Here is a 14,697-nt window from a genome sequence, read left to right on the forward strand (position 1 = left end):
AGAGGCAGTGTAATATACAGCTGGTAACACAGGCCTGTGTAGTATGGAGAGCCAGTGTACCATACAGCAGATAACAGGCCTGTGTAGTATGGAGAGGCAGTGTAATATACAGCAGATACAACAGGCCTGTGTAATATAGAGGCAGAGTACCATACAGTAGATAACACAGTTCTGTGTACTATAGAGAGGCAGTGTGCCGTATAGCAGATAAAACAGATCAGTGTAGTATGGAGAGGCAGTGTACTGTACAGTAGATAACACAGGCCTGTGTAGTATGGAGAGGCAGTGTACCATACAGCAGATAACACAGGCCTGTGTAGTATGGAGAGGCAGTGTAATATACAGCAGATAACACAGGCCTGTGTAGTATGGAGTGGCAGTGTAATATACAGCTGGTAACATAGGCTTGTGTAGTATGGAGAGGCAGTGTAATATACAGCTGGTAACATAGGCTTGTGTAGTATGAAGAGGCAGTGTACCGAACAGCAGATAACACAGGCATGTGTAGTATAGAGAGGCAGTGTAATATACAGCAGATAACACAGTTCTGTGCAGTATGGAGAGGCAGTGTAATATACAGCAGATGACACAGGCCTGTGTAGTATAGAGGCAGAGTACCCTACAGCAGATAACAAAGGCCTGTGTAGTATGGCGAGGCAGTGTAATGTACAGCAGATGACACAGATCAGTGTAGTATGGAGAGGCAGTGTACTGTATAGCATATAACACATGCTTGTGTAGTATGGAGAGGCAAGGAACCCTACAGCAGATAGCATAGGCCTGTGTAGTATGGAAAGGCAGTGTAATATACAGCAGATAACAGGCCTCTGCAGTATTGAGAGGCAGTGTTCCGTACAGCAGATAACACAGGCCTGTGAGTTATGAAAAGGCAGTGTACCGTACAGCAGATAACAAAGGCCTGTGTAGTATAGAGGCAGAGTACCCTACAGCAGATAACACAGGTCAGTGTAGTATGGAGAGACAGTGTACTGTACAGCAGATAACACAGGTCAGTGTAGTATGGAGAGACAGTGTACTGTACAGCAGATAACAAAGGCCTGTGTAGTATGGCGAGGCAGTGTAATATATAGCAGATAACAGAGGCCTGTGTTGTATAGAGACGCAGTGTAATATATAGCAGATAACATAGGCCTGTGTAGTATAGAGGGGGTGTAATATACAGCAGATAACGCAGGCCTCTGTAATATGAAAAGACAGTGTGCCATATAGCAGATAACACAGGTCAGTGTAGTATGGAGAGACAGTGTACTGTACAGCAGATAACACAGGCCTGTGTAGTATGGAGAGGCAGAGTAATATACAGCAGATAACACAGGTCAGTGTAGTATGGAGAGCCAGTGTACCGTACTGCAGATAACACAGACCTGTGTAGTATGGAGAGGCAGAGTAATATACAGCAGATAACACAGGCCTGTGTTGTATGGAGAGGCAGTGTACCGTACAGCAGTTAACACAGGTCTGTGTAGTATGGAGGGTCAGTTTAATATACTGCAGATAACACAGATCTGTGTAGTATGGAGGGTCAGTGTAATATACTGCAGATAACACAGACCTGTGTAGTATGGCGAGGCAGTGTAATATACAGCAGATAACACAGGCCTGTGTAGTATGGAGAGTCACTGTACTGTACAGTAGATAACACAGACCTGTGTTGTATGGAGAGGCTGTGTAATATACAGCAGATAACACAGACCTGTGTAGTATGGCGAGGCAGTGTAATATACAGCAGATAACACAGGCCTGTGTAGTATGGAGAGGCAGTGTAATATACAGCAGATAACACAGACCTGTGTAGTATGGCGAGGCAGTGTAATATACAGCAGATAACACAGGCCTGTGTTGTATGGAGAGGCTGTGTAATATACAGCAGATAACACAGACCTGTGTAGTATGGCGAGGCAGTGTAATATACAGCAGATAACACAGGCCTGTGTAGTATGGAGAGTCACTGTACTGTACAGTAGATAACACAGACCTGTGTTGTATGGAGAGGCTGTGTAATATACAGCAGATAACACAGACCTGTGTAGTATGGCGAGGCAGTGTAATATACAGCAGATAACACAGGCCTGTGTAGTATGGAGAGGCAGTGTACCGTACAGCAGATAACACAGACCTGTGTAGTATGAAGAGTCACTGTACTGTACAGTAGATAACACAGGCCTGTGTAGTATGGCGAGGCAGTGTAATATACAGCGGATAATGTGTCCAGTATTTACTACACAATAGTTATTTCCTTTATTGTGATATTTTTGTATTTATGACAATTCCTCCCATCATCCCTTGTAGACAGTACGGAGTACTATCACCCCCATTTTCTCCAGTCTCCTTATCAGCTGCAGTATTTGTGATCATCAGATGTAAACAAAGTTTCAAGGCATCAATTGTTAACTAGTACAGCAATGGGGCAGTTAATTATTACTCCAGCTACTCAGAGGCAAAAGTGACATGTTTACTGTGGTCTTTATTCCAAATAAGGCTTCTCATTGGGGCACGAAACGTTCCTGGCATCAGATGGCAGGGTCCTGCTCAGCATGGGAGGAGTCTGCTCAGCATGGGAGGGGCCTTCTCAACATGGGAGGAGTCTGCTCAGCATCGGAGGGGCCTTTTCAGCATTTTTTAGGGAGGATCACCTGTTTGAGATCTCTAACATTTGATTGGCGGGGTCTGCGGAGCATGGGAGGAGTTTGGTCAGCATTGAAGGGCCTGCTCCTCCTGTCATAGGGGAGGGGCATGTTAAAATATCACCACATGGGAGGGGCTGTTGAGTCTTATCCCTATAGGAGGGGCCTGCTGTCTTCTAGAAAGTGGACGGGTCTGTGTCTCCGAGTGGGTGGGTGACGGCTGCTTTGTTTTCCAGTAGATGGAAGGAACTGTGTCTACCAGTAATTGTAGTTGTGAGGGGCCTGTATGTCTTCTAGTAGTTGGGAGGGGCCTGTTTTTTCCAGTAGCTGGGTGGGGCCTTTTATTGTAGTTTGGGAGGGGCTCATGTGTTCTGTACAGTAGTTGTGTGGGGCCTGACTGGTTTGTCTAGTAGTTAGGAAGGGTTTGTTTGTTTCTACCAGTAGTTGGGAGGAGCCTGTACCTTTCGTCCCGTAGTTGTGTGTTTTTTTTTTTCTAGTAGTTGGGTGGGGCCTGTGTGTTTCTTCTAGTAGTTCGGAGGGGCCTGAGTGTTTCTTCCAGTAGTTGGGAGGGGTTTATGTGTTTCTTTAAGTAGTTGGGAGGGGCCTGGATGTTTTTTCCAGTAGTTGGGAACAGTCTGTCGTTTCCTATCCCAGTAGTTGGGAGGGGCTTGTGTGTTTCTTTCAGTAGTTGGGCAGGGCCTATGTGTTTCTTCCTTTAGTTGGGAGGGGCCTGTGTGTTTGTTCCAGTAGTTCTGAGGGGCCTGTGTGTATAAGTAGTTGGGTGCGGTCTATGTTTTCCACTAGTTGGGAGGGCCCTGTGTGTTTTCTAGTAGTTGGGAGGGGCCTGTATTTCTTCCAGTAGTTGGGCGGATCCTGTGTGTTTTCCCAGTAGTTGGGCGGATCCTGTGTGTTTTCTCAGTAGTTGGGCGGATCCTGTGTGTTTTCTCAGTAGTTGGGCGGATCCTGTGTGTTTTCTCAGTAGTTCGGCGGATCCTGTGTGTTTTCTCAGTAGTTGGGCAGGGCCTGTTTTTTTTCCCCCCAGTAGTTGGGCGGGGCCTGTGTGTTTTCCCAGTAGTTGGGCGGGCCTGTGTGTTTTCCCAGTAATTGGGCGGGACCTGTGTGTTTTCTCAGTAGTTGGGCGGGGCCTGTTTTTTCCCCCCAGTAGTTGGGTGGGGCCTGTTTGTTTTCCCAGTAGTTGGGCGGGGCCTGTGTGTTTTCTCAGTAGATGGGCGGGGCCTGTGTGTTTTCCCAGTAGTTGGGCGGGGCCTGTGTGTTTTTCCTTCAGTAGATGGGCGGGGCCTGTGTGTTTTCACAGTAGTTGGGTGGGGCCTGTGTGTTTTCCCAGTAGTTGGGCGGGGCCTGTGTGTTTTCCCAGTAGTTGGGCGGGGCCTGTGTGTTTTCCTAGTAGTTGGGCGGGGCCTGTGAGTTTTCCCAGTAGTTGGGCGGGACCTGTGTGTTTTCCCAGTAGTTGGGCGGGGCCTGTGTGTTTTCCCAGTAGTTGGGCGGGGCCTGTGTGTTTTCCCAGTAGTTGGGCGGGGCCTGTGAGTTTTCCCAGTAGTTGGGCGGGGCCTGTGAGTTTTCCCAGTAGTTGGGCGGGGCCTGTGTGTTTTCCCAGTAGTTGGGCGGGGCCTGCGTGTTTTCCCAGTAGTTGGGCGGGGCCTGTGTGTTTTCCTAGTAGTTGGGCGGGGCCTGTGAGTTTTCCCAGTAGTTGGGCGGGACCTGTGTGTTTTCCCAGTAGTTGGCCGGGGCCTGTGTGTTTTCCCAGTAGTTGGGCGGGGCCTGTGTGTTTTCCCAGTAGTTGGGCGGGGCCTGTGTGTTTTCCCAGTAGTTGGGCGGGGCCTGTGTGTTTTCTCAGTAGTTGGGTGGGGCCTGTCATTTCCTATACCAGTAGTTGGGAGGGGCTTGTGTGTTTTCCCAGTAATTGGGCGGGGCCTGTGTGTTTTCCCAGTAGTTGGGCGGGGCCTGTGTATTTTCCCAGTAGTTGGGCGGGGCCTGTGTGTTTTCCCAGTAGTTGGACGGGGCCTGTGTGTTTTCTCAGTAATTGGGTGGGGCCTGTCATTTCCTATCCCAGTAGTTGGGAGGGGCCTGTGTGTTTTCCCAGTAGTTGGGCGGAGCCTGTGTGTTTTCCCAGTAGTTGGGCGGGGCCTGTGTGTTTTCCCAGTAGTTGGGCGGGGCCTGTGTGTTTTCCCAGTAGTTGGGCGGGGCCTGTGTGTTTTCCCAGTAGTTGGGCGGGGCCTGTGTGTTTTTTCTTCTTCAGTAGATGGGCGGGGCCTGTGTGTTTTTTCTTCTTCAGTAGATGGGCGGGGCCTGCGTGTTTTCCCAGTAGTTGGGTGGGGCCTGTGTGTTTTCCCAGTAGTTGGGCGGGGCCTGTGTGTTTTTCTAGTAGTTGGGCGGGGCCTGTGTGTTTTCCCAGTAGGTGGGCGGGACCTGTGTGTTTTCTCAGTAGTTGGGCGGGACCTGTGTGTTTTCCCAGTAGTTGGGCGGGGCCTGTGTGTTTTCCCAGTAGTTGGGAGGGGCTTGTGTGTTTTCCCAGTAGTTGGGAGGGGCCTGTGTGTTTTCCCAGTAGTTGGGCGGGGCCTGTGTGGTTTCCCAGTAGTTGGGCGGGGCCTGTGTGTTTTCCCAGTAGTTGGGCGGGGCCTGTGTGTTTTCCTAGTAGTTGGGCGGGGCCTGTGAGTTTTCCCAGTAGTTGGACGGGGCCTGTGTGTTTTCTCAGTAGTTGGGCGGGGCCTGTCATTTCCTATCCCAGTAGTTGGGAGGGGCTTGTGTGTTTTCTCAGTAGTTGGGCGGGGCCTGTGTGTTTTCCCAGTAGTTGGGCGGGGCCTGTGTGTTTTCCCAGTAGTTGGGCGGGGCCTGTGTGTTTTCTCAGTAGATGGGCGGGGCCTGTGTGTTTTTTCTTCTTCAGTAGATGGTGTGTTTTCCCAGTAGTTGGGCGGGGCCTGTGTGTTTTCCCAGTAGTTGGGCGGGGCCTGTGTGTTTTCCCAGTAGTTGGGCGGGGCCTGTGTGTTTTCCCAGTAGTTGGGCGGGGCCTGTGTGTTTTCCCAGTAGTTGGGCGGGGCCTGTGTGTTTTCCCAGTAGTTGGGCGGGGCCTGTGTGTTTTCCCAGTAGTTGGGCGGGGCCTGTGTGTTTTCCCAGTAGTTGGGCGGGGCCTGTCATTTCCTATCCCAGTAGTTGGGCGGGGCCTGTGTGTTTTCCCAGTAGTTGGGCGGGGCCTGTGTGTTTTCCCAGTAGTTGGGCGGGGCCTGTGTGTTTTCCCAGTAGTTGGGCGGGGCCTGTGTGTTTTTTCTTCTTCAGTAGATGGTGTGTTTTCCCAGTACTTTTCGGGGCAGAGCCCTCTCGGGGAGACACAGGGCTGCCATGTAAGACATGAATACGGAACAGTCGTGTAATAATCGCTCTGTGCGATCTCGAGGAACCTGTTGAGATTTTGTGCGGGGGCGCTTTATAGGACTGGAGCTATTGAGTGTCCGGAAAGAATCTGTCACCAGCGCCTGGGGCTGAAATCAGCATCTAATTTTGGCCCCATAGCCGGGTCACTGTGGAGATGATGGGAGTTATCCCTGGCATCCTGGATTCTTATATTACTGAGGGTGAGAAGACACATCCATTATATACAGAAAATCTATAAGCGGAGGCCGCCGTCCTCGCAGGGTCTAGGGCTGCAGAACGTCTCTTGCACCCGGACTCCGGGGTGGGGGCGCCTCACATGTCAGGCTCCGCGTCCATACAAGTTTCCCATGGATTCCGGGGCATCCGGGGAAGGGAAATGAGCACGAGGGCGATCCCGCAGATGAAGAGCAGCACGAAGGCCGAGCAGGCGCAGGCGAAAGACCAGGAGTAGTAGTACTCGATCCACACCGTCTCCTTACTGTCAATCATCCGGTGCACAGACTGACGAATGACCTCCGCCGAGATGATCATACACAGGCCTGAAAGACACGGGTGCAATGTGCTGCAGAGAGCTCAGTGATGTAATAATCTGCAGGATATATCACTATGGATCTGTCAGGAGGTGGAGAGGGCAGAGCGATGTTCTGCAGATCTCTAGGAAGGTCAATGGTGTAATAATCTGCAGGATATATCACTATATATCTGTCAGGAGGTAGAGAGGACAGAGTGATGTTCTGCAGATCTCTAGAGAGGTCAGTGGTGTAATAATCTGCAGGATATATCACTACGTATCTGTCAGGAGGTGGAGAGGGCAGAGCAATGTTCTGCAGATCTCTAGAGGTCAGTGGTGTAATAATCTGCAGGATATATCACTGTGTATCTGTCAGGAGGTGGAGAGGATAGAGCGATGTTCTGCAGATCTCTAGAGGTCAGTGGTGTAATAATCTGCAGGATATATCACTGTGTATCTGTCAGGAGGTGGAGAGGACAGAGCGATGTTCTGCAGATCTCTAGAGGTCAGAGGTGTAATAATCTGCAGGATATATCACTATGTATCTGTCAGAAGGTGGAGAGGGCAGAGCGATGTTCTGCAGATCTCTAGGAAGGTCAATGGTGTAATAATCTGCAGGATATATCACTATATATCTGTCAGGAGGTAGAGAGGACAGAGTGATGTTCTGCAGATCTCTAGAGAGGTCAGTGGTGTAATAATCTGCAGGATATATCACTACGTATCTGTCAGGAGGTGGAGAGGGCAGAGCAATGTTCTGCAGATCTCTAGAGGTCAGTGGTGTAATAATCTGCAGGATATATCACTGTGTATCTGTCAGGAGGTGGAGAGGACAGAGCGATGTTCTGCAGATCTCTAGAGGTCAGTGGTGTAATAATCTGCAGGATATATCACTGTGTATCTGTCAGGAGGTGGAGAGGGCAGAGCGATGTTCTGCAGATCTCTAGAGGTCAGCTATGGGGTCAGGGCGGGCGTCCTGTGGGCGGAGGACTCTTGGACCTACCTGAGAACACATAGAAGAGTCCGGCCGGCTTCAGGAGGTAGTCCAGCTTCTGGTTGAAGGAGAGCAGCGTGCAGACTGTCCCCATGGTCATGAAGCCCACCGAGATGACGGCGATGGCGGCCGCTGAGATGCTGTACTCTGCAAGACAAAACCCGTGAGGCCTCAGCAGCTTTTTACAGTCACCCCCTGCCCAAAAAGTCTGCTGTCCCCAGTGATGAGGGAGAAGTCGCACAGCTGAGGGTTTGTTACAATGTATCAGTATAAGAGCGAGCCATCAACCTGGTGTCCCGGACAGGAGAGAGATCTGTGCTGCTGCGTTTCCTCACACTGATACACTGTAACAAACCTTCAGCTGTGTGAGTCACCAAGACGGTTTCCATTCACTGACACAAGCAGAGGTCTTGTAAACGGTGAGGACTAATGCTGCAGATCCTCATTATCATTACAGCCCTGGTCTAATGTTATTAGGGGGCCATGTGGACGTTCCCGGAGGGGCGGCCTCTGATCCGACGAGGTGTAAATCCCTCTGTAACAGCTGGGGATTATTCTGCTGTCCTCGGCTCTCAGCGCAGATAATGGATCTGTCAGTACGGTGGCCCCAGGAGGACATTACATCCACCATTACGTGGCTTCGTGTTCTAGCCCCACCCCCACACTTGACCACGCCGAAAACCTAAAATGACCTGCTCCAACCTGCTGCACCATCCTGCCTGTCATCTTTATGTGCCCTCACATGCCACTTTATCCTGCACCATCCTGTCGTCTGTGCCCCCCATCCTGCACCCTCATGTAACTTTGTCCTGTTTCTGTCCCTCCATTCCATTCTCCTTCCCTTCTCCACCCTCTTGTCATCTTTACCTGTTCCTGCCTAACTCTACATCAAGGGGTGTAACCATAGAATGTGACTGCACCGGGCCTCCGAAGACAAGGGCCTTCAGGTCCTTCTGTCCCATAGGAGGTGGAGACCCAGAGCTTCAGTTTACACCTCTGCCTCCATCTTATACCCTCATGTCCACGATATGGGGAGGTATGGACCCGAAAGCATACGGACGTGCTTCCATGGGCTTCCGATCCGTGCCTCCAGCAAAAGAAAAGATATGTCCCCTGATCTATCTCCATATATGGCTGAGGAGTCCCTGCTCTAACTCTATACATGGCTTAGGAGTCCCTGCTCTATCTCCATATATGGCTGAGAAGTCCCTGCTCTATCTCCATATATGGCTGAGGAGTCCCTGCTCTATCTCCATACATGGCTTAGGAGTCCCTGCTCTATCTCCATACATGGCTTAGGAGTCCATGCTCTAACTCCATATATGGCTGAGGAGTCCCTGCTCTATCTCCATATATGGCTTAGGAGTCCCTGCTCTATCTCCATATATGGCTTAGGAGTCCCTGCTCTATCTCCATATATGGCTTAGGAGTCCCTGCTCTAACTCCATACATGGCTGAGGAGTCCATGCTCTAACTCCATATATGGCTGAGGAGTCCCTGCTCTATCTCCATATATGGCTTAGGAGTTCCTGCTCTATCTCCATATATGGCTTAGGAGTCCCTGCTCTAACTCCATATATGGCTGAGGAGTCCCTTCTCTAACTCCATATATGGTTTCGGAGTCCCTGCTCTATCTCCATATATGGCTTAGGCGTCCCTGCTCTATCTCCATACATGGCTTAGGAGTCCCTGCTCTATCTCCATACATGGCTTAGGAGTCCCTGCTCTATCTCCATACATGGCTTAGGAGTCCCTGCTCTATCTCCATACATGGCTTAGGAGTCCCTGCTCTATCTCCATACATGGCTTAGGAGTCCCTGCTCTATCTCCATACATGGCTTAGGAATCCCTGCTCTATCTCCATACATGGCTTAGGAGTCCCTGCTCTATCTCCATATATGGCTGAGGAGTCCCTGCTCTAACTCCATATATGGTTTCGGAGTCCCTGCTCTATCTCCATATATGGCTTAGGCGTCCCTGCTCTATCTCCATATATGGCTTAGGAGTCCCTGCTCTATCTCCATACATGGCTTAGGAGTCCCTGCTCTATCTCCATATATGGCTGAGGAGTCCCTGCTCTATATCCATACATGGCTGAGGAGTCCCTGCTCTAACTCCATACATGGCTTAGGAGTCCCTGCTCTATCTCCATACATGGCTTAGGAGTCCCTGCTCTATCTCCATACATGGCTTAGGAGTCCCTGCTCTATCTCCATACATGGCTTAGGAGTCCCTGCTCTATCTCCATACATGGCTTAGGAGTCCCTGCTCTATCTCCATACATGGCTTAGGATTCCCTGCTCTATCTCCATACATGGCTTAGGAGTCCCTGCTCTATCTCCATATATGGCTGAGGAGTCCCTGCTCTAACTCCATATATGGTTTCGGAGTCCCTGCTCTATCTCCATATATGGCTTAGGCGTCCCTGCTCTATCTCCATATATGGCTTAGGAGTCCCTGCTCTATCTCCATACATGGCTTAGGAGTCCCTGCTCTATCTCCATACATGGCTTAGGAATCCCTGCTCTATCTCCATACATGGCTTAGGAATCCCTGCTCTATCTCCATACATGGCTTAGGAGTCCCTGCTCTATCTCCATATATGGCTGAGGAGTCCCTGCTCTATATCCATACATGGCTGAGGAGTCCCTGCTCTAACTCCATACATGGCTTAGGAGTCCCTGCTCTATCTCCATACATGGCTTAGGAGTCCCTGCTCTATCTCCATACATGGCTTAGGAGTCCCTGCTCTATCTCCATACATGGCTTAGGAGTCCCTGCTCTATCTCCATATATGGCTTAGGAGTCCCTGCTCTATCTCCATACATGGCTTAGGAGTCCCTGCTCTATCTCCATACATGGCTTAGGAGTCCCTGCTCTATCTCCATACATGGCTTAGGAGTCCCTGCTCTAACTCCATACATGTCTTAGGAGTCCCTGCTCTAACTCCATATATGGCTTAAGAGTCCCTGCTCTACGTCCATATATGGCTTAAGAGTCCCTGCTCTAAGTCCATATATGGCTTAAGAGTCCCTGCTCTGACTCCATATATGGCTTAAGAGTCCCTGCTCTATGTCCATATATGGCTTAAGAGTCCCTGCTCTATCTCCATATATGGCTTAGGAGTCCATGCTCTATCTCCATATATGGCTGAGGAGTCCCTGCTCTAACTCCATACATGGCTTAGGAGTCCCTGCTCTATCTCCATATATGGCTTAGGAGTCCCTGCTCTATCTCCATACATGGCTTAGGAGTCCCTGCTCTATCTCCATACATGGCTTAGGAGTCCCTGCTCTAACTCCATACATGTCTTAGGAGTCCCTGCTCTAACTCCATACATGGCTTAGGAGTCCCTGCTCTAACTCCATACATGGCTTAAGAGTCCCTGCTCTGACTCCGTATATGGCTTAGGAGTCCCTGCTCTATCTCCATATATGGCTTAGGAGTCCCTGCTCTATCTCCATATATGGCTGAGGAGTCCCTGCTCTAACTCCATACATGGCTTAGGAGTCCCTGCTCTATCTCCATACATGGCTTAGGAGTCCCTGCTCTATCTCCATATATGGCTTACGAGTCCCTGCTCTATCTCCATATATGGCTGAGGAGTCCCTGCTCTATCGCCATATATGGCTTAGGAGTCCCTGCTCTATCTCCATATATGGCTGAGGAGTCCCTGCTCTATCTCCATATATGGCTTAGGAGTCCCTGCTCTATCTCCATATATGGCTGAGGAGTCCCTGCTCTATCTCCATACATGGCTTAGGAGTCCCTGCTCTATCTCCATATATGGCTTAGGAGTCCCTGCTCTATCTCCATATATGGCTTAGGAGTCCCTGCTCTAACTCCATATATGGCTTAGGAGTCCCTGCTCCACTCAGGGAGTCTCTGGCTTCCTCTGTATATGGCTGTGTCCACATATGGATTAAATATTCCTGGGAGTTCTCTGCTGTTACTGATCTCATATATGGAGTCAGCACAATGGTGAAGAAACGGGATACCCCTGTATATTTTACTTTTACTTTGTCTCTAATTTTAGATTGTTGCTGCCAGGTCTAGAACATTCCATGTACAATATACTGATATCTACAGATACATGTCTATATATATGTATAGGGAAAGATGTATCCAAACTGGTGTAAAGGAAAAAGTTGCCCATAGCAACCAATCGGATTCCACCTTTAATTTTTCAGAGGCTGTTTAGAAAATTAAAGATGGAATCTGATGGCTTCATATGTGAAAAACTCTTTACAAGTCTTTACAACATAGAGGAAAAATGGTGGCTCACTCACTGTTCGCCTTCTGGAGGGGCGCACCACCCCACAGCACTCCCAAATGCTGGTACATAGAAAGTGAGAAAGGAAAATTGGGTAGGGGGTCACTCAATATCAAGCAAACATATGGCCAAATTGTATCCAAAGTAAACCTTTATAATAAATAAATATAACACATACAGATCATTCACATATCGTGTTGCACAAAAGCCTAAAACTTAAAATACCGCAATCTGAAAAGGATATCCCAGGGCGCATGACCCAATGTGAAAAGGTAAGTCAATCGGCAACCAGGTCTATGTCACAATAGTATCAGACCTAGACCTCAAGGTCATATATTCATAAATACTCGCATATATTGTAGGCCACCTGCTTGGGGACAAAGGAATTGGACCAATGCTTACAACTTTGCCCCAGATTACATATACTAGGGTCCACAATTTAGCATTAGAGAGATCATCACAACAACGATCCATCGACCCTTATATATATATGGCACTTGAAAAAGTTAAATATCCATGGAGAGGGGGGAACCATATCCTCCAAATGTCCAGAACAGAGTCAAAGAGGATATTCGAATTGGATACCTTATTGCCGATTGAATGTTTCTAATATGAAGTCTCCTGCATCCCATTTCACACTATTTTAGAAATTTTCTAAAAAACTAACTGAAGACGCAAAGGAACCGCACGTGCGTTTCTTTCGTTTTTAAGTTTTTAAGTTTTACTTGTGTTCAATATACAGTACAGACCAGGCATCCTCAAACTGCAGCCCTCCAGCTGTTGTAAAACTACAACTCCCACAATGCCCTGCTGTAGGCTGATACCTGCAGGCTGTTCAGGCATGCTGGCAGTTGTAGTTTTGCAACAGCTGGAGGGCTGCAGTTTGAGGATGCCTGGTACAGACCAAAAGTTTGGACACACCTTCTCATTCAAAGAGTTTTCTTTATTTTCATGACTATGAAAATTGTAGATTCACACTGAAGGCATCAAAACTATGAATTAACACATGTGGAATTATATACATAACAAAAAAGTGTGAAACAACTGAAAATATGTCATATTCTAGGCTCTTCAAAGTAGCCACCTGTAACGGCACCGTTTCAGCAGACAAGGGGTTAAGATCCGCTTAGACGATATGCCCCTTTCCGAGAGACAGGCACAGCTACTGCAGAACACCAACCTCCCGAACTGGATACAAAATAGCACTCCAAACTGGAACCTCACAAGTAGCTGTCAGTCAGACGAACAGGAAAAGCGTATCCGTCAGCTTACACTCCTGGCAATCAGTCTCCAACAGCATACAGGGAATCCCCCAATAACGAGACAAGGCTCCGTCTTGAGGGTCAGCAGTGATCTGAAGTGCTGGCACACCCAGCCTGGTTTTTATTACAGTTTTTGCAGATACAGGACAGATACAACATATCCCCACAATGCATCATGGTTTCCTCCCCTCTGTCCCGGAGACGACCGAACACAATCCAATTATCTCTCAGGACAAAGGGGAGATCACCAATACACATGTGGAGACAACAGGACAGGAATCACCACCCAAACACACAATGGCACACCCCCACAGCAAACACAGACATTTAACATATCCCCAGATAGCTCAAGTCTGAGTGCATATCATTAGGTGAATGGCACTCAGAATACACAAATACAATGATATTAGCTATCTGGGTGCCCTCACATAACATACAATTTAACCGAACGCATAATAACATAAAATACAATTCTACAGACAGATTTAAGCTGTGCGGCCGGTCTGTCTTCTCCTTTACAGTTACTATGGGCCATAATCCTGAGGCAAGAGGCTTTTAAACAGTCCTCTCCAAAACCCAGTGGCGAGGTTGGTTTTGCCACACATCTCCCCCCCCCAGGGAAGACTAACCAGATACCTGACCTCACGCCGGTCGGTACCTGAGTTAGTCTGGCAGGCCACCCACAACAAAATACTGGACCTGCTGAATTTCGTAGCATGTCTCTGTCCAGTGAATCCACCAAAGTTATGTTGGAAGCTGGTACTCCCGGTCTCTGTGTTGCTCCCTGGTTTGGAGTGGAGGTTGCTTTGTGGGCAGGGATCAGCGGTACTCAGCCCTGGTGCCAGCGCTACCACGGAAGAAGCCTGGTTGGAGCCTGGTTGTTGGAGGGGGAGACCGACTGTCTCTACCCCCTGTGCTGTAAGTGCAGAGACCACGGTCCCATCTGCACTGTTGTGGGGCTTACTGTCTCCCCCTGGTGCGTTAAGCTGCCGCTGAGGAGAGGGGGTAGCGAGCTCCTCTCCCATACATACTTCCAGCCGCTGGGGAGAGTGACCGACCGCCTCCGCTCCCAATACAGTGTCCTGCTGCTGGGGAAAGGAGACTGGGCTCTCTATTCCCTGTAGGACACTCTGCCGCTGGGGGACAGGACCGACTGTCTCTGCCCCCTGTAACTCCGCCTGCCGCTGGGGAATGGAGACTCGGCTCCCAATTCCCAAAAAATCATGCTGCTGCTGGGGGGCAGGAACAACTACCTCTGCCCCCTGTAACTCAGCCTGCCGCTGGGGAGGGAGGCCGTTGCTCTCCTCTCCCTGCATTTCACACTGCCTTCCCGGCACATCACTCTGCTGCTGGGGGGCAGGAACAACTACCTCTGCCCCCTGTAACTCAGCCTGCCGCTGGGGAGGGAGGCCGCTGCTCTCCCCTCCCTGCACTTCACACTGCCTTCCCGGCATATCACTCTGCTGCTGGGGGGCAGGAACAACTACCTCTGCCCCCTGTAACTCAGCCTGCCGCTGGGGAGGGAGGCCGCTGCTCTCCTCTCCCTGCATTTCACACTGCCTTCCCGGCATATCACTCTGCTGCTGGGGGGCAGGAACAACTACCTCTGCCCCCTGTAACTCAGC

The 14,697-nt window shown here is 49.6% G+C and overlaps 2 protein-coding genes across 2 annotated transcripts in view; both read right to left on the reverse strand.

The window, feature by feature from the left end:
- Window positions 1–2,235: 2,235 nt before the first annotated feature.
- Window positions 2,236–6,168, reverse strand: LOC122923507 (proteoglycan 4-like). Its single transcript, XM_044274331.1, has 4 exons — window positions 6,128–6,168; window positions 5,571–6,082; window positions 4,810–5,514; window positions 2,236–2,945 (listed from the first exon to the last, which is right to left on the reverse strand). The coding sequence occupies exons 1-4, from the start codon at window positions 6,166–6,168 to the stop codon at window positions 2,758–2,760; spliced, it is 1,446 nt and encodes a 481-aa protein (XP_044130266.1). The 3' UTR covers window positions 2,236–2,757.
- Window positions 6,029–14,697, reverse strand: part of CACNG1 (calcium voltage-gated channel auxiliary subunit gamma 1) — a 36,839-nt gene continuing 28,170 nt past the window's right edge. Inside the window, exons 3-4 of the mRNA XM_044274329.1 lie at window positions 7,547–7,684; window positions 6,029–6,571 (exon numbers count right to left, since the gene is read on the reverse strand). Of these exons, the coding sequence (XP_044130264.1) occupies window positions 6,345–6,571; window positions 7,547–7,684 (365 nt within the window). The 3' untranslated portion in view covers window positions 6,029–6,344. The remainder of the gene's footprint in view (window positions 6,572–7,546; window positions 7,685–14,697) is intronic.

This window comes from Bufo gargarizans, unplaced genomic scaffold, assembly GCF_014858855.1.
Source record: "Bufo gargarizans isolate SCDJY-AF-19 unplaced genomic scaffold, ASM1485885v1 original_scaffold_1674_pilon, whole genome shotgun sequence".
NCBI classification, from domain to species: domain Eukaryota; kingdom Metazoa; phylum Chordata; class Amphibia; order Anura; family Bufonidae; genus Bufo; species Bufo gargarizans.

What these genes read in the sequence shown, in the direction of transcription:
- LOC122923507 (XM_044274331.1), bottom strand. Translation starts at nt 6,168, where the DNA reads ATGGGGCCAAAATTAGATGCTGATTTCAGCCCCAGGCGCTG. An exon ending in GATTTCAGCCCCAGGCGCTG is followed by an intron (nt 6,083 to 6,127) that starts GTGACAGATTCT and finishes AGTCCTATAAAG; the next exon opens with CGCCCCCGCACAAAATCTCA. An exon ending in AACACACAGGCCCCGCCCAA is followed by an intron (nt 2,946 to 4,809) that starts CTACTGGGAAAA and finishes GGCCCCTCCCAA; the next exon opens with CTACTAGAAGACATACAGGC.